This window comes from Grammomys surdaster, unplaced genomic scaffold (assembly GCF_004785775.1).
Source record: "Grammomys surdaster isolate TR1022 unplaced genomic scaffold, NIH_TR_1.0 334, whole genome shotgun sequence".
Lineage (NCBI taxonomy): Eukaryota > Metazoa > Chordata > Mammalia > Rodentia > Muridae > Grammomys > Grammomys surdaster.
The window spans coordinates 253,357-272,410 of NW_021604753.1; the positions used below are offsets into that span (position 1 = coordinate 253,357).

A 19,054-nucleotide genomic window follows, 5' to 3' on the forward strand; every position below is an offset into this window, starting at 1 on the left:
TGTCTGTATGGGTGCACATGTGCAGAGAGTGTGTGCCATGTATGCACATGTCTGTATGGGTGCACATGTGCAGAGGCCAGAAGATGATTCTGAGTATTCTGCTCTCTCACTCTCTGCCTTATTCTCTTGACACAGAGCCTCTCATTTTACCTGGAACTAGGTTAGTAAGCAAGTTGCCTCTGCTTTCCAGTTAAAAATATGTGTGGCATGCCAGACTTTTTACATGGCACTAGAGATCTGAACAGCTCTTAATGCTTATGCAGCAAGTGCTCTTAACAACTGAGCCGCCTTCCGATCCCTGAGTCATGGGATTCTAATAAGATCCTAACAGTAATGCGAAGAAAGCTCAGTTTAGAACTAAGAGCCAGCTCTGAGAGGAGACAATGCAGAGCAGACCCCACTTACTGCGAGCCTGCAGTGCTTGGGGTCCTCTGCCTCCCACAGACACATCTTCTCTGATCCCCTCCCTCTCCATCCCTGCTCCAGACACTCAGGGCAATCCTCCATTTCTCCCTTACCCTGAGTGTTGGACATGCTGTTCTCAGCAGGATGCTGTTCTCAACAGGATGCTGTTCTCCACAGGATGGTCCTCTGCCCTTAGCCCCACTCATCCTATTTGCCCTTTGGACTTCAGCTCCACTATTCTTCCCTTCAGTGAAGTTTCCTGAACTACAAGCCCCAGATCCAAGTTCAGAGCTCCCCACCCAAAGCTCCACACACCAGGACTCACAGCTTTAGTCTTTTAGAGAGACACCATTTGATGTCTTTGTGCTCAGCCAAGCCATACATTTTTATCTCACACATATTCAGGGCAAGAATATGTTTGCTAACTGCCTACTAAGTGCCTGCAAGGAATAGAGCCCAGCAGGAGAGCCAGAAAATAAGTCAAGAGCCATCACAAACATCAGGACAGCAGTCAGAATGTGGCTCTACCATTTCCTGGCTTTGTGACCTTGGCCCAGTTCCTTCACCTCTCTGGCCTTCCACTCACTTATCTACAACATGGGAAGAATGTGCAAATATATGAACACAGGAATCAGTCTTGTGCCTGGCAGCTGGTTAACACAGCCATCAGCATCACTGTGTCTTCTTTAGCCCAGCCCTCTCTCCTAAGCCTCCACCACTTCTGACTCACAGCCCCTCCTTCCCCATACACTTCCTTTCAGCCCCAAGCCTTCAGATAAACTGATTTTCTGTCCCCAAGTCTGCTTTAAGCTTGCTTTTTCTCCTCTTCTTCCAGCTGCCAAGTCTGCTCTCTAAAAACCCAAGGGACCCAAGCCTGGCTCAGGTACTCATGACCTCAGCCACAGCCCTGGGCCTCTGTGTGCCTTCCTCTTATCACCTGTAAGGAGACACATGGTGCCTGTCCCACAGGGCCACTCTAAAGTGACCTCAAACTCAAGCACAATACCAGGAATCCTATCAGACTCAAATCCCACTCACAGCGTATCTGTAACTTTAAGTCATAGCTGTCTGTGTTGCTGAGCTGTAGGATCCTAGCAGCCAGCACTGCTTCCTACTTTCCTTATTATTCCATCTCCCTAAAGCCTCAGAGCTCCCAAATCCATCACTCTTGAGAAACTACTACAAATGACATTCTGTGAACTCACCTAGAGCTGCGGGGAGCTGCGGAGCAGGATAAGGACTGCAGCTGCTGCAGATTTAGTTTTAGAGGTTTTGGAATATTTTATTATTAGATGTGTGTGCACACACATGCCATAACAGATGTGGAAATCAGAGGACAGCTTTGTGTGCACACACATGCCGTAACAGATGTGGAAATCAGAGGACAGCTTTGTGGAGTTGGTTCCCTCCTTCTACCTTTGATGGGTTTAAACCACAAGGACCTCTACACTCTGAGCCGTGTCTTCAGTCCCATCTATGGGTTTTGGGTTTAATTTTGTTCTCTTTCAGATTGTTTTTAAAGATTTACCTATTTATTTATTTCATGTATATATGAATACACTGTAGCTATCTTCAGACACACCAGAAGAGGATGTCAGGTGTCACATCCCATCACAGATGGTTGTGAGCCACCATGTGGTTGCTAGAGATTGAACTCAGGACCTCTGGAAGAGCAGGCAGTGCTATTAATCACCAAGCCATCTCTCCAGCCCTTCAGATTTATTTTTATTTATTGGTATGTGTATCTGTCTACATGTGTACCAAATACATGTGAGTACCCGCAAGATCTGAAGAGGAATCCCTCTAAACCTGGAATTACAGGGGGTTGTGAGCCACTCAGTGCACGTGGTGGAACCAAATCTGGGTCCTGTGCAAGAGCAGCACTCTATCCACTGAGCCATGTCTCTAGCTTCTATTACTTGGTTTTGTGAGTCAAGGTCTCAGGTAGCCTAGGTTGGCCTCAAATTCACTATTACAGCCAGACTGACCTTGAACTCTGCATCTCTCCAAGGCTAGACTGAAAGCATGTGCCACCATGCTTGGCTCACTATGCAGTTTCTCTTTTCAAGGTCATCCTCAGCTACATAGGGAGTCAAAGCTCAGCCCAGAACAGGTGAGATCACGTGCTAGGTAAACACTCTACCATCAGTCACACTACAGCCAAAGTCCTCCATTTCTTGCTGCCAGCCCCACCAGTCAACACTCACCATGGTGATGCCCAGCAGTGTCGGACTGACCAGTAACACCGGGGCTAGGCGCACTCCCTGACTTCTTTCCCAGAAAGAATAGAAGAGGTTTGCCCAGCAGATGATCCACAGAAAGAATCCTAAGGCCTGGAAGAAAAAGGAGCATCATGGCAGTAATCCTGGGATCTTTCAGAGCACCACAAAAAAGTAACCATGAGGACACCAGCTAACTTCCAAGGTTCTCAGATAAACTGTCCAGCTTCTTACTCTTTCTCTTTATGGCAGGGTCTCACTATGTAGCCCAGGATGCCTTTGAACTCCTGATCTTCCTGCCTTAGCCCTCTCAAGTGCTAGGATGACAGTGTGCTCCCCTGTTCCCGGCTGTGTAATCCATTCTCATACCCCTAGTACCTTGCTCAGAATCTGACCTCTAGCCACACCTCTGAGATGGATCTACCCCTGCCTCTCACTGATATACTTAATAAAAGAGCAGCCTGATCTGAGGAAAGAAATACTGACAAATGATGGGCAAGCCAGGCGGAGTGCTCTGAAATCCTAGCATGAGAGAAGAAGGGGCAATGGCAGGGGATCCCAAGTTCCAGGCCAGTCTAAGTTACAAAGTAGCAACCTGCCTCAAAAAAAAAAAAAAAATAAAGAAAGAAAGAATTAGAGAAAAAAAAGGCACAGGAGATGTCACCTCTTCACAAATAGCCAAATTTTAAAAAAAAAAATCATATAAATATGTACATGTGGAGAAAGCAGAGACTAAGAAAGAAGCAAATGACCAGAATGGAAAGCCTGGCCAGTGGCAACCTCAGGCACAGGGGCCAGCACAGGCTCTGGTATTAGACTTGCAATTTCCCTATAGCCTGAAACAATTTCAAGACCAAAACCATTCTTTGCATGTTAATGTCATATGTGTACATGTGTGTGGGGACACATGTACATGTGCACGGGTGCACACTGAGTCATCTTCCACTTTACTCCTGAGGCAGGGTCTCTTGTGTGAACCTGGGATCCCTTTTCAGCTAGTCTGGCTAACCAGCCTGCCCAGGGGATTCCTGTCTCCACCTCAACTTTCACATGGATTCTGGTCCTCACATTGTGCAGCATTTTATCCAGTTTTCAGCACTATCTCCTCAGCCCTGAAAACATTTTCAAAGTCAAAATAAATAAATACAAGGAAATTGCTTTAGTAAACAAAGATTTTACAAGAATCCCCTGAGAAAGTTTCCATCATCCCCAGTGCAAACACAGTGAAACTGAGGCAATGGAGGTTAAAGATTTCACTCAAAGGTCCTGTTGCCTGAGTTTTGAACTATGCTTGTCTCCAAATTTCCAGCCTTGATCTACCACATCCTTCTGCCTTCTTCATACAAGGCTAGCCTAGACTACACAAGTACCCAGATGCCCCACCCCACAAGGACACCAGGTGACTTACAGTTTTGGCTTTGTTGAGGTGTGTCATCTGGATGTAGCCTCGGTCATGTCGAGAGAGATAAAGGAAGTAGAGGGGGAAACAGGACCAGAGGTAGAAACAAGGCACCCATGTGAGGACCGTGTTCTGAAAGCACTTGGTAAAGTCAGGGTTGCTGGTGTGCCATGTGACATTCCAGTCCTGGGAACACAAGCACATGCAAAGGTCAACTGTCACACCATGAAGGAACAAGGGCTCACAGGATTCAAACCCTGCTGCTGTAGGCTCAAAGAAATATACCATGATTCCTATATCCAGGGATCTCGCAACAGAAGTATGCAAATTTCAAAGGTTCAGTGGCCAGAGAGCCTGTAAATCCTAGTGCCACAGCAAGGTTCCTTGCCCACAAGATAGAGAGAGGTTGTCACCTGAAGGGACCTTGATCCCTCGAACCCTGAAGAACCTGGGGTCATCATACAGATCATTTGCATGTATGCTTCATGAACTAAAGACTCCAGACCTTTATCACCATCTGCACACATAATGCCCAAATGCCGGTACTATGTGTCCACCCTATGCTAGATGTTCACAGAAAACGGTACTGTCGGGAGCGGAAAACTCACAGGTATCCACTTGCCTCTGCCTCCCAAGTGCTGGGATGAAAGATGAGCAACACTGCCTGGCAATATAACACCATTTTAACATTTTACACTCCGTGTGTGTGTGTGTGTGTGTGTGTGTGTGTGTGTGTGTCTGTGTGTGTCTGTGTGTGTGTCTGTGTGTGTCTGTGTGTGTGTCTGTGTGTGTGTGTCTGTGTGTGTGTGTGTCTGTGTGTGTCTGTGTGTGTGTGTCTCTGTGTGTGTCTGTGTCTGTGTGTCTCTGTGTGTGTGTCTCTCTGTGTGTGTGTGTGTATGTGTGTGTGTGACAGCACCTTTATCCACTGAATCATCTCACTGAAACCACAATTTTTAATTTAATAAATAACTGTTAGGCTGCATGTGATGGTCATACCTTTAATCCCAGCACTTGGGAGACAGAGGCAGGTGGATCTCTGTGAATCTGAGACCAGCCTAGTCTACATAACTGAGTACCAGGCTAGCCAAGGATACTAGTGAGACTCTGTCTAAAAATATACATATATAATGAGCTCTGTCCTTTCTGATGGAGGCACAGTGCTTGAACCACCGGAGTAGCATGCAAACCCAGCTACTGGTTCTGCACAATCCTCCCACTACAGCAGGTTACTGCTGTATCTACATATCCACCATGACCTGCCTCCTACCTGTCTATGTGTCCACCTCTCCACCTGAACAATCATCCATCACCCATCCAAGCACACAAAAATTCACTCATGACCCCTGTCTCTTTTGGTACTTGCTTGCTCTTCACAGGTAATTACACAGCATGTTAAAAAAAATTTTCTAAGTATACAAAATAATATATGGTGAAAAATTAGCCTTTCTCTCCTAACTCAGTCTGTCCAACTACCTCTTGGCAAGCTCCCCTTGCTAACACATTAGTTTTTCTTCCAGATACCATCCAAATGCAAATGATGTAGTTTCCCTAAAAGGTATCATGATGCCAACTCTATTCTGTACCTTGGTTTCAAAAAGGAGGGTGGGGGAGTTCTTATATTACCCATGTCCGTGTGCACACATGGTCAGAGGACAACTTTCAAGATTCAGCTCTCTTCTTCCACCACGTGGATCAAACCTAGGATGTCAGCCTTGGAAGCAAGTTTGGGTTTTTTCTTTCTTTCTTTCTTTTTTTTTTTACTTGCTGAACCCTCTTAGACTCCTTGCCTTATTTTGAGACAAGGTCTCAGTGCAGGCTGAATTCAAACTTCAGATAAAGCACACAATGACCTTCAATTCCAGATCCTGCTTCCTCTCCCTCCAGACTGCTAGGATGACAGGCACTAGAGGTGTGCGCCACCACACCTAGCTTTATGTGGTGTTGATGACCCCAAGGCCTTGTACATGCTGGGTAAGCACTGTGCCAGCTGGACCATGTCCTCAGCCTTTCCTTTTTTAAACCTAACTGATATCTAGAGCCAGCTAGCTCGCTCGCTCTCTCTCTCTCTCTCTCTCTCTCTCTCTCTCTCTCTTTCCTCTCTCTTCCCCCCTCCCCCTCTCTCCCTCCCTCCCTCTCTTGCACACTCACTATAGACCATGCTAGCCTTAAACTCAAAGTGATTTACCTGCCTCTGCTTCAGCGTACTGAGACTAAAGGCATGTGCAACCACACTGGCCATTGAAATCACTCACAAAATTTGCCTAATTCTTGACATTTTCATTTCTTTTGGAGAGAGGGACAGAAAGGGGAAGGAAGAGAGTAGAAGGGTGAGAGAAGAAAAGGAAGAAGGGAGGAAAGAAGAGAGAGAAAGGGGAAAGAGGGAGAGGAAAAAGAAGGAGGGTAGAGAAGGTGGGGGGGGGGAGAAGAGACAGACAGACAGGCAGGCAGGCAGACAGACAGAAGTTTTGCCCTAAGCTGTTTCTAACCATTCCCAGTGCCCTGGTGTTTTTTCTAGAGCCAACTATTACCAACTTCCAGTCAATACCTGGCTGTTGATACAGAGGGCACCTACCTGGTGCACCTGTAACAGAAACCCCTGGGGAAGTTCAGTAGTCCACTGGAAGAGCCCCTGCTGTAATGCCCTTCTGTTGTCCTCATTCTCTTTAGAGCACCCTTGTTCTTGGCAACACCACTATGCCAAACTACATATGACAACCTTGACTTTTATTCCACCTTCCACTGCCTCATTCCATTCACCCTTGCAAATAAACAATGTAGCATGACGTAAAGAACCCAGCAGGCCCCTATGGCAGGCATGCACCTGTCTGTGTAGGTTTATTTAAAATGTAGACAAGTTGGCCAGGACTGCTGATACCAGCCTGCCATCCCAGCTTGGGAAACTGAGGCAGAAGATTGAAAATTCAAGACCTGCCTAGACTATTAGAATGAGTTTAACACCAGGCTGGGCAACTTTATGAAAGTTATCAGAAAACAAAGCTAGGGCCAGTGAGGTGGCTCAACAGGCAACGCCACTTGCCACTAAGTCTAAGGACCTGAGTTTGCTCCCCCAGAACATAGTGGTGGAAGAAGCCACTCCCACACATTGACCTTTGCACTCACACAGAAACTAAAATGTGTAGAATAAGAGCTAGAAAGAGGACTGGGAATGCAGCCTGGTGGTAAAGTGCTTGCTCAGATGCACAAGGCCCTGGATTCTATTTCTGGTATGGGGAGGAGGGGTGTGTAACAAAGACAGACAAAACCCTCAAAACAAGCACCATGGGCTTATACAAGGCAGCCATTTCCCAAGTCCCAGGTATTCACAAGGTTCTGAGCCTTGCCAGTCCTACAGGGACAGATCTCCCACCAAAGTTTAACTTCCTTTCTTTACGACAAATGAAATAAACAAAGTAGTCCACTACTGAATGCTTGAAGGAAGACTCAGACTGACATCCTTGTCTTAACAGATGACACAGGTGGACTGGGGAAATGGCTCAGTTGATAACTTGATTGCTCGCCTGCAGAACCCATTATAATCCATTTCTAAGATGAGGTACACTGAGAACTCATCTGAAACCACCTCTCCCCTCTCCAGCATCATTCCCAATAGTGTGTGTGTCTGTGTGTATGTGAATGTGCACATGTGTGCATGGATGCCAAAGCATGTGGTGTGTTGTTCCTGAGGAGCCATCCACCTCATTTTTTGAGATGGCATCCTCACTATCCTGGAGCTCACCAACTAGCATCCTCCTGTCTGCAAGTCATCAGCACTGGGCTTGCAAACTCACACCAACACACTTGGCCTTTTACTTGGTTACAAGGGACTCAAGTACTCAAACTTGCACAGCAAACACTTTATTGACTTATCTCAGTTCCCATGGTTGGTCGATTGGTTGGTTGTTTTCTGTTTTGTTTTGTTTTTAAGTAACAGTCCACGGTGTTCTTAGTCACTGGCAGCCCAAGTAGAGTTCTGGCTTTCAGACCCCGTGAATGTGGACTCCAACTTAAGACGTTAACCTCATGTGAATCGGGACAGGACACAGTCATGTCTCCTGAGCTTCAGCTGCTTTCTAGTGTGTTGGTCAGAAAGGAGAAGTGCTTGGAAGGTTCTGCAAGAAGCAAGGAGGTAGTACACAGAAGAGCTTAAACTCAGAGGCTACTAGACGTAGATCAAACACTGTCGCCATCACCACACACCACTGGGGCAGACAATGTCTAAGGAGCGCGAAAGGCTCAGGCTAGAGATTAGCTCCTGCATAAGGTAGATCAGCCGAAATGCCGCCAAGGAAAGAAAGAGAGGTGCAGAAGAGGGCGTTTCTCCGAGGAAGGGGAATTGCTGAGATGAGCACCTTGCCTCAGAGCTGAGCCAGAAAGGACAGGAAGGAACTCAAAGGGAAAGCTGGAAACATGAACTTACAGCCACGGAGAGCCAGCAGTCACACCTGCCATCTCTCCTCACAGTCCACAGTGGCTCTGAGCACAGCTGGAACAAGATGTGGAGCCTCTCAATATCTGCTTCATCCAGCCTCAACCTCAGCCACTATAGAAGGCAAGTACTGTGGCTGTCACTTGTAGGCTTCTAGGCTCAAGCAAATGACCCACTGCCACCAACCCAAGACTCCGGGTACCTGATCTTCCTTCCCCAAGACTCAAGGCTTATTTAGCTTAGAACTCTCCAGGGGACCAACTGCCCTGACACAAACTATATGATCCAGGCTACTGAATGAACACTCTACTCCACCTCAAGTTGATCACCCTGTAATGTGCCCCCTTGCCCTGAACCCAGACCTAAGGATAAAGTCCAAAGCCCTTGAGTTTTATGTGCCCATAAAATTCTATCTTGCAGGGTTCTTTTGGGGTTTTTTTGAGACATGTATTTTTATCAGTACATTCTCATATTTTTCTTTTTTTTTTCTCTCCCTTAACCCGGAATGGGGGGGGGGGGGAGGCACCAAGCTTATAGCAAACAGGTAGAAAAGCACCTTAAGCAAAACCCAGAGAGAAATAAAACAAAAGGACCCTGGGGATGTGGTTCAAGGTTAGCCTGAATTATTTAAGCCTCTTTCTTTTAAAAAAAAAAAAAAAAAGAGGAGGGGGAGAAGGAGAAGAAAATCCACCGATTGAATGAATATACACCTATTGTATGAATATAATAACCTTTACTCAGGTGGCAGTGTTGCTTGCTGGCTCTGCTTTAAGTACCTGAGACCACATTAGACCTTTTTTAAATAGATGGAGGCCATTGGTAGGAGGTGAGTTTCTGATATGTCACCCAGGCTGTTCTGACTCCTGATCTGCCTGCTTCAACACTCCACTCTTGCCTGTATTAGGATTACAGGTGTGCACCACCATGTCTGGCTACAGATGTCACACTCAAATCCTCAAAATCCAGTCCAGTAGACAGGCACAATCATAAAACCATTTTATAAATGGAACAGGTCTCTAATATCAAAAGTTACAAAGCAGAGACAGGAAGATGGCCCTGAGTTTGAGGCCAATGTGGATTACGGAATGAAACATTGTCTCAAACCTCCCCCTAAGACTCATTTTCTGGGACAGAAACTGTGATCCAAGCATTTAATATACAGGCAAATATACATAGCCAGGAGCCTGAAGCCATATACAGAAATTTGTCTAGAAATAGAAACATCTGCCCCATTTATCAGTTATGTGTACTACTATCCCATCTAAAATCAGTATTAGTTGGGGACGGTGGTATTGTGGGTAAAGTGCTTATCATGGAGACATGATGATCCCCAGCACCCACATAAAAAACCCAAATGCAGCAGTGTGTAACTCTCAGTTCAGTAAGAGTGAGCTGAAGGTGCAGTAAGAGACCCTATCTCAAAAAACTAAGATGGACAGAGGCCTCCACATGTACAAGCACACACAGTGCACATGTACATGTACATGTACATACACACTCACAAAATATCACCACAGAGTTGGGCACTGTAGTGAGCAACTGTATGACTCCAGCACTTGAGAGGCTAAAGCAAGAACATAAGGAGCTTAAAGCCAGCCTAGATTACATAACAAGATGTAGTTTACAAAATAAATAAGTAAAAAATAAGCAATTAAAATCAACCTAAAAAAAGACACATGGGTGGGCAGAAACATTTTCTTAGGCAGTCAAAAAAGAGACCAAGTAGCTAGCTGGTTGGAAAGTTGGCCTGGAGCCAAAGGGAGGGAAAAGTGGAAACTAGGGATTTGGAGTTTATAATCTTTGGTCCTGTTTAGATTTTTCTCTGTGTGTATTGCATACTAGCAACAGCTTCAATTCACACTTAAAAAATAAACAACAGCAGAGCTGAAAGGTTGACAATTCTGAGGTAGAAACACACCAGAGAGCTCGTACTGATCCATGCCAGTAACAACAGCCAGCACAGCCATAGAGGTGAGGAACCCTGGTTCCCCCAGGAACGTCTGAGCTGCCTTCCTATTGCCTCCAAAACTGGTGTAACAAAATGAGGACGTCATTTCAGCACTGGGGAGGCTGAGGCGAGGGGAATATAAGTCAGAAAAAAGGGCTGGGGCTCAGTAGTTTTTATCTAGTACATGAATTCCTGAACTGAACCCCCAGACTTCCAAAACAAAAAGGGGAAAAAAAAAACAGAAAAACCTACTGTGTTCTTTTTCAGACAGGGTGCTTAGACTATTCACATACACTGCCCAGTACTAGAGAGCCAGGATTCACATACACTGCCCAGGACTAGAGAGCCAGGAATCTGAACCTGAGCTCCTACCTCTGATCTTGAAACACAATCCTGGAACTCTGAAGGTTGCAAGACTTCAGCAATCTACACATGAGAGCTCTCCGGGACAAGACGCCACAGGATAGCCAATAAATGCCCTTTGGCTTTACAGAGTTCAAGTTCACCTGTGCAGACCAGACAAGCCATGCACTGGCTCAGACTCATGAATACTCCAAACACTGGCCCTTAGCAAGAGTGAGCAAGGTCAGAGATGGCAGGGGGTGGGGCCTGCTTTGAATCAGCAGCCATGAGAAACAACATCCAGGATAAGGGCAGGTCCAAGCTCAGGGATTAGGCCAGCAAGATCAAAGAAAGTAATTTGAGAATAGTTCCTCATACACACAGACTTCATACCAAGTGCTATGTTCGGGAATCATGTACAGCCCTCCATTTTTCCACTGAATCCCTAAGCTTCACAGAAAGGGACAAAGAGGAGAAACTGCAGGCTCCAAGTCCCAGAGCCATGTGTAGAGATCTGGCTCTAAAACTCTCCAAGTTCCTTCTCCTGACAATGGGCAAGGGCTCAGCTCACGGCAGACATAGGTCATTTACAAAAGTCCTGCTCAGAACAGGCCCAGGCGTGGTCACCTGGCCAAGGGGCAGAAGAGAAGAGCATCTGAGGAAGGGTATCAAGAGGTAACTGACCTGGGATGCTCTGTGCTTCAGGACACAGTCCTACTTAAAGAGAAAGCATGGGTGCTGTTTCCTATGGCAATCCTGTGAAGATCAGGAGACTAGACTCCCTCTCCTTAATATAGCATTAGGTCCAGAGTCAAGAAAGGCTCTGGTGACATGCTGGCAGCAATGCCACCTGCCTCCTGCCAGCTGAGCTACCCTCCTGTAACCTCTGACTCTTTAGAACTAAGAATAAAGCCCAGAAACACTGACTAAGGCACAGCCAGACTTTGAACCAACAAGGGGAACCAGGAAGTGGTAGAAAATAGTCACTGTCCTAGCCCAGCAAGCACCAAAATCCTCATGCCAGATGTGCAAGCCAAGCACTCAAAAAAGCAAGAGGTGGCCCTCCCCTCTCTTTTTTAAGTTGAACTCCTGAGTATCACTAAACTCTGCTACCACCTGAGGACTGGGATGGAGCACGGAGGAGGTCAAACATGTACCAAGCACAGGAGTGTGTCTGGGGACAGAGCAGAGACAGGAGACAGGCATTCATCTACTGCCTGAGCATCATTCCTAAAAGTAAAGAACCAGCACGGAGCCACAGGAATGAGGGTCTGTTATTTTGGTTTATTGGTGCTAGGTATCAAACTCAGGACCTCACAGCGGCTAGGTATGCCCTCCATCAGTGAGCCACACCCCTGTCCCTTAACCTATGATTTAAAACATTGCTTTTCAAACTAGGGGCCAGTCTGTCATCCAAGTAACACCTGACATTGCTTGGAAAGACTTCTAGTTGTCAAAATGAAGTGCTGAAGGACTGTATCACCTCATTTTGTGGGTAGAAGTCAAGGATGCTTAAGCAAGCCCAATACACAGAGCAGGCCAGCAAGCAAACAACCCACGTGTCACCCACTCTGACTGAAGAGCACTATCTGATCATCAATCCATCCCTGACTAGTCTTAAGAGTTCACATTTCCCAAAGACACCATTATAAGGCACCTGGGCTTCAACTCCTCAAACACAAGGAGAAGCTCTGAAATTCTAGCTCCTCTTTTTTTTTTCTGCTTGTTTGTTTGTTTGTTTGTTTGTTTGTTTTTGGAGACAGGGTTTCTCTATGTAGCCCTGGATGTCCTGGAACTCACTCTGTAGACCAGGCTGGCCTCAAACTCTGAAATCTGCCTGCCTCTGCCTCCCAAGTGCTGGGATTAAAAGCGTGTGCAACCACCGCCCGGCCATCTGGCTCCTCTTAAGGGGTGGTGGGAAACAGTCACTGCCATAGCCAAGAAAATATCCCAAATTTTTGTGCCTGATGTGCAGACCAAGCACCTGATAAGTCAAAAGAGTCTTAGGCAAGGACAGGCTGCAGTCTCAGCAGAACTCCTGGCAAGGAGCTAGCAAGAAGAACATGCCTTAAACTGTCCCTTGCTTCAGCACGAGCCCAGGCATACAACAGTCACCCCAACTTCCACACCCACCTCTGGTTCTGCCTTCCTATTTTGCCAGCCTCTCTCTCATTCAGTAAAGACTTACTTAGTGGTCCCACCAGGCATGAGGAATAAGTCTGCAATCACAGTACTTAAGGAGGGTTTGGAGGAAGATCCTAAGTTCAAAGCCAACTGACTACAAAGCAGATGTTACATTCAGCTCCAACCGTGTGCCAGGTACGCTGGGCAGGAAGGCAACAGAGCAGCCAAGATGCCTGGATCCTATCCCACTCGAGCGACTGAGCTACATCCTCAGCCCCGTTTGTCTCTTTTTTGTTTTTGCTTTTTTTTTTTTTTTTTTTTTTTTTACTTTTCAAGTTTGTCAGAAACCAAGACACATAACCTGTCTAGAATTCCATGGCTTCCCAACAACACCAATGTCTGTCTACATCTTGTTCCCGTGGAGACCCATAAGGCAGCAACAAGACTTCGATGAACTCTCCAAAGACAGCACTCAGTCTTTCTTGATGCTTCCTGAAGAACTTGAGACTACTTTACAATTACCTTTTCCCCTTCTTTCCCTCTACCCCTACCCCTGCTTGGAGTGTGGAGGGGATGGCTGGTAGTCCTAGGGATTGAACCTAGGACCTCATGTATGCTAAACAAGTGCTCTACCACTGAGCTACATTCTCAGCCTTTCTTTTGTCTGGTTTGATCCCAGGACCACAATTAGGTCTAAGGCTGGACCTAGTTCTGACATTTCCATTTGTCACCTGGCCCACAGAAGACCATGCACACCTGAGCACAAAGAGCACCCTTCCCTCCACTACAGTGGGATAGGCAAGGGGGTGCTTGCTCACTGTACTGACCAAACCCACACTAGGGTAGTAGCCTACCCTATTCTCTATTCCAACTATAATGCAATGAACTCCCTTGGAAACTGCTTCTTTTGTTTTTCTTGTGTGTATGGGGTAGGGCACTGGGGGCAGGGGGGATACATATGCTACAATGTGTATGTATAAGGCAGGGGACAGTAGGAGAGTCAGTTCTCTCCTTCCACAATATGGGATTCAGAGATTAAACCCAGGTTGTTAGGTTAGAGGCAGCAACTTTACCCCCCTAAGCCATCTCAGCCACCTATACCTGCTTAAGCTAAAGAAAATGTGAAAAATGTGACCCTCAGCCTCACCAGACTTCACTTAGCTCCTAAGCCTCACGCTGACAATGGGGAAAACCAAGATACACAGATGACTCTGAGATAGGCACCTAGAGAAAGTAAACCAAGACATGCTAGCAGACATCTGGACCACATGCCTCATACCACTTCCCTGAGGCCACAGGAAAGAGATATGCAGACATACCAACTGACAGGAACTCAGAGACACTGAGGAGCAGACTGCCTCGTGATTGTTACTTCCTCTAGAGAGGTCAGAACAAGCTTCAGGAAGGAAGATACTAAGGTAGGTTTGCCTAAGTGGAAATGGGAAAATGACAATCCAAAAGGTGCCTATGGAGGGCCTGGGGATCACCTAGTGACAGGCTGACTTCAGGGACAGCTCAAATGAAAGAAAAGGAACCTTCCATCAAGAAGAGCTTAAGCTGACCTGGACCACACTGTGTGATCCCACGGTTTCAATGCCCACTGTGAAAACTTAGGCACAGATGACAAAGGCCTAACACACCAAGGAGAGGGATCTCAGTGAATTCAGTGGCCTGTGAATTTATGGTTCCAGATTAAGATGCCTGGTTTTTGCTCACAGCAAGACAGCAAACAACACATAGCAGTGTGATGTGGATAGCCCCAAGAAGAGGAGAGGACAATCCACAAGACAAGACACATGCATTAATAAGGTATTGGCTCACTTAATTTCATAGCTCAGTAAGGAGCCATTACTATGTTGCACATGGGAACATCTACAGACAGGACACAAACAGGTAAAGTCACTTGTTGGGATTACAGGCAGGTGCATTTGATCCCCAGCTTATGCAGGGCTGGGGAACAACCCCAGGCCTCATGCAATCTAAGCCAAATCTTCACCCTTACAGACCTCAGCAGCTCAGCTACTGGTCTCTGTCCACCAACACTCCAGGCCACATCTCCCTGTTGCTCTCTGCCCCTGGGATGCAGGTCACAACTTTGGGGGCACCTCTTCTTTCATCCAACTACACCATTCAGGGGGAGGCTTTCTTCTTCTACATCTCCAGAGTCAAGAAAGAAGCACAGCACTCCACACTGAGCATGGTGATGCAGTTATCATCCTAACTACTGGAAAAGCTGAGCCAAGAGGATCACAGGTTCAAGTCTTCTTCGAGCTACAAACTGAGTTCAAGCCTAGGTTGAGTAACCTAGTGAGATCCTGTCTTAAAAGAACAAAAAGGGGGCTGGGGATGTAACTCAGTGGTGTTAGGGTACTTGCCCCAGCACTGCACAAAAAGAAGGGAAGAAAAGAAAAAATGAGAAAGAAAAACACAGTCGCTGCCTCTCAGAAGATGGAACTCCACATGCCGTGCTACTTGCTGACACTCAATTACCTTTAATGTAATTGCCAAGGTACCTGCCTGGCCGATCAGGGCCTTGGAGCAGCTTCACTCTGTCTCCAATGCCAGCTGTCTTCTTGTCTCCACCAGCCACATGCCTGGGCCAGCTTGTTTATGCCAAACCCAGGCCAAGAGACAGCAACAAGCTCTCCCCCTCACCCAGCCACCAGCCACTCACAGCCTGTGACTCCTACCAGGCCCCAGGAAAGACGTGTTCTCCAAAGCTGCTGCTCCTGCCAACATGGTTACTAGGGTAAGGCTTGTCTGGTATCTCAACACGAGCTCTCTGCACCCACTGTCATAAAAGGAGTCTTCATGTCTACATCCTTTCCCATCTCCCTGTTCTAAGTTTCCTTGTTTCTGTCCTGCTCAGTTTCACTGCACAACTAGCAGTGTCATGATACTGACACCTATATCTTACTTTCTTGTGTGTATATATAGTATGTGTGAATGTGTGCTCCCGTGTGTGTGTGTGTGTGTGTGTGTGTGTGTGTGTGTGTAGTGTGTGTGTGTCTGTGTGTCTGTGTCAGTGTCTGTGTGTGTGTAGTGTGTGTGTGTGTAGTGTGTGTATGTGTTTGTGTCTGTGTGTGTGTGCAGGTACATATGTACACGTGTGTGGAGGCTAGAGGTTGACATTCAGTCTTTCTTAGTCACTACCTTACTCCTCAAGGTCTTTGAATTGAACCTAGAACTTTTCAAATTGTTTAGCAAGCCAAATTGCCCTAGGAGTTTCTTTTCTTGATTTCTAAGCTTTGTTCTTAACCCTATCTCAGGACTGATACTGCTGCATTTCCAAGACGTTGCAAATCAAGCAGGCTACTGGCTTGATATCCAACCACTAGACAGAGCACAGATGCATGGAGAAGTGCCTATCAAATCCTCTGGTTCCCAGCGGCAGAGATACTGAGCCCAGGCATGGGCTCTCCTCACTGAACTCCTGTGTCTGAGGCTATCCTGAACTGTGACTCCCTCTTCCTATCAGTAGCAGCCTCAGTCCCTTCCCGTGACTAAGGTCCATCAAAAGTGTTATTCAACCTACCATGTGTCCCCTGGGATAAGTCAACTGCACAGCACTGAGAACCACTGAGCAGTCTGGCTGGTTTCAGAGCTTTTTCCCATTTTTTACAGTATAGATAATATTCTGAGTACTCCATATCCACAGGCCCTACATCCTCAGATTCAACCAACTTCACACTGAAAATATTAGGAAAGGCCAGTGAGATATCTCAGCAGTTAACAGTATCTGCCATCAAACCCAATGACCTGAGTTTGATTCCCAGAACCCCCCGTGGTAGTATAAAACTGACTCCCTCAAGTTGCCCACTCACCTCCACATGGCACAGGCACCCATAAACACATACACACACACCCACAGACACACACACACACAAAATGTTAAAAAAAAGTTTAATATTGTATCTGAAAATAAAATTGCACTATGATGAACATGAACAGAATATTTTCTTGTCATTATTCTCTAAACAATAAAGAACAGGATTCACATTTCATTCAGTGCTACAATTCATCTACAGCCAATTTAAAGTATATGGGAGAACACACATGGGTTTTATGCAAATACTAAATGATTTTCCATGTGGAAATTGAACATTCGGGGATCTGAGAACATGAGGGCATTCAGAAGTAACATGCCTTGGATCCTGGTGGGCAACTTAATTCTCTTTAACACTATTATGTAAACTCATAAATATAACTAGCCTCATGCTTCATAGATATTTAAAACTTTTAAAACACTGACTTGTGTATGTGTGTGTGTGTGTGTGTGTGCTCACACCCGCTCATGAGAGCGTACACATCCCTTGGCACACATGTGAAGATCAAGACACCTTGCAGAAGCTGGCTCCCTTCTTCCACCATGTGGGTCCCCAGGACTGAACTCAGGCTGTCAGGCTTGACAGTTAAGTGCCCTCACCATTAAGTCATCTTGCCAGCTCTCACAGATATTTTAGCTAACTGGAAACTTCCTTTGGAGTTAAATTTTTAATTTAACTAAATTAGATTAAGAACAATCTAAAAGGAATTATGAACTAGATATGTCTTTGGCCAACACCACTGGCTACTTACTCAACAACTGCACCTAACTTACTGTTCCTGTGCTAGCTCCCACAGAGCATATAACCAAATGCTAGCTTTCCCTCCTTTGCAGCTAGAGATAGTCATATAAATACAGAAGAAAGCAGGAACTCAAGTCTGCACTGCAGGCAGAAGGGCCTTTGGGGTAAGACCTGTGTTTTCATAAATAAAAGGAAATACAGGAGGCTGGTGAGGCTTTTCCTTTGAACCTCAATGTACTGGTTAGCGCTAGCTGCAGCAACCATTCTGGAGCCTAGAGGAAAAGAAAATGAAAATGGACAGGATAACAATGCCAATAATAATAATAAGAGGTGTCTCCTCTCTTTCTTCTGGAAGGCCCCAGGAGGAAAGGGAGGGCAAATCTAAGATGTCACATGTGCTAACAAGTACTGTAACACTGAGCTCAGCCTCAGTTTACCTTTTTGTCTAAGATGGAGACTATCCAGGCTGTCCTTGAATTACTACGTAGCTCAATCTGTCCGTGAGCTCTCCATCCTCCTGCCTGCGTGGTCGAGACTCCAGGTCTGTGCCCCTTTAAATAACTCAGTCGTTGTGGTGTTGGGAGAGACTTAAAACCTGAACTACATGAGCTCACCCACATGATCTAGGTAGACAGGCTTGCTTACACCTGAGCGTCAAAGGGAGCTGCAGATACAAGGCCGGTGTCAGAGGTAACTGAATGAGAAAAGGACTAAAAAGGAAAAAAAAAAAGGACACGACTGTTCCTTGGTATGGTAGAGGAGAGAAAGTTTGTCATAGATATGTGGGACACAGCCAGAGACAGACATGTATAGGAGAGTCCAGAGTGGGCATGACCCTGGACCATGTGGGCAGATGGGGAGGGGAGGAAGAAGAGAATTGAGAGAGGAGAATCAAGTACAGCATCCAGGAGGCCAAATGTACAAAGACAGGGGCAGGTAAGCAGAATGTTTGGACTATATAGGGAAGAGTCTCTGAGGGAAGGGCAGCCCAGACTCTGGGCTGGAGAGTTCAGGGTAGGGAAGGAGGTATGCCAGCCAAACCCCTGTAACAAGGAGGGACTGGGGGATGCTGGGAAAACCTGGAGGCCTGGTCCACTTTGGTATGTTGAATAGGCACCTCAGCCCTTGTCTGGGGTTTGAAACTTAACAGTGACACCCCGTGCTCACTTTGTCCCAGGCTTCATGCCTGCCTCCCCTACAGCCAAGCACACTAGACAGACTACCCAGACAACCTGAAATGTCTCAGGGAGCTGGGTTGGGGTCTACCTGGAGCCAGGAAAGACATAGCTGGGTTCTGGCCTGATTCTGCCACAGCTTGAATGAGCCCAAAACAATCACCACACCAAAAAATCCCCCTATACTGTCTCTACTGGCCCTTACTGTCCACCCAGTTTACCACCACAGAATGGAGTCTGCCTAGAATACCTACTATGTGCTATGTACTACACTGCACTGAGAAGCCTGTTAGTGCCTCTGTCTTTCCCCATAAGATACACAGCATGGACTTGCTACATAAGCATGAAGACCTGAGGTCCTGCATCAAGCCTGGCACATCGGCCTACATCTCAAATCCCAGTGCTGGCGAGGTGGAGAGGGACAAATCCTTGCAGATCCTCACAGAAG

The 19,054-nt window shown here is 46.4% G+C and overlaps 1 protein-coding gene across 2 annotated transcripts in view; it reads right to left on the bottom strand.

The window, feature by feature from the left end:
- The window catches only part of Abcc1 (ATP binding cassette subfamily C member 1), a 108,331-nt gene that overhangs the window by 73,568 nt on the left and 15,709 nt on the right, over positions 1–19,054 (bottom strand). For both annotated transcript variants that reach the window (XM_028778382.1, XM_028778383.1), the window contains exons 2-3: positions 4,033–4,209; positions 2,613–2,738 (exon numbers count right to left, since the gene is read on the bottom strand). In XM_028778382.1, the coding sequence (XP_028634215.1) occupies positions 2,613–2,738; positions 4,033–4,209 (303 nt within the window). The remainder of the gene's footprint in view (positions 1–2,612; positions 2,739–4,032; positions 4,210–19,054) is intronic.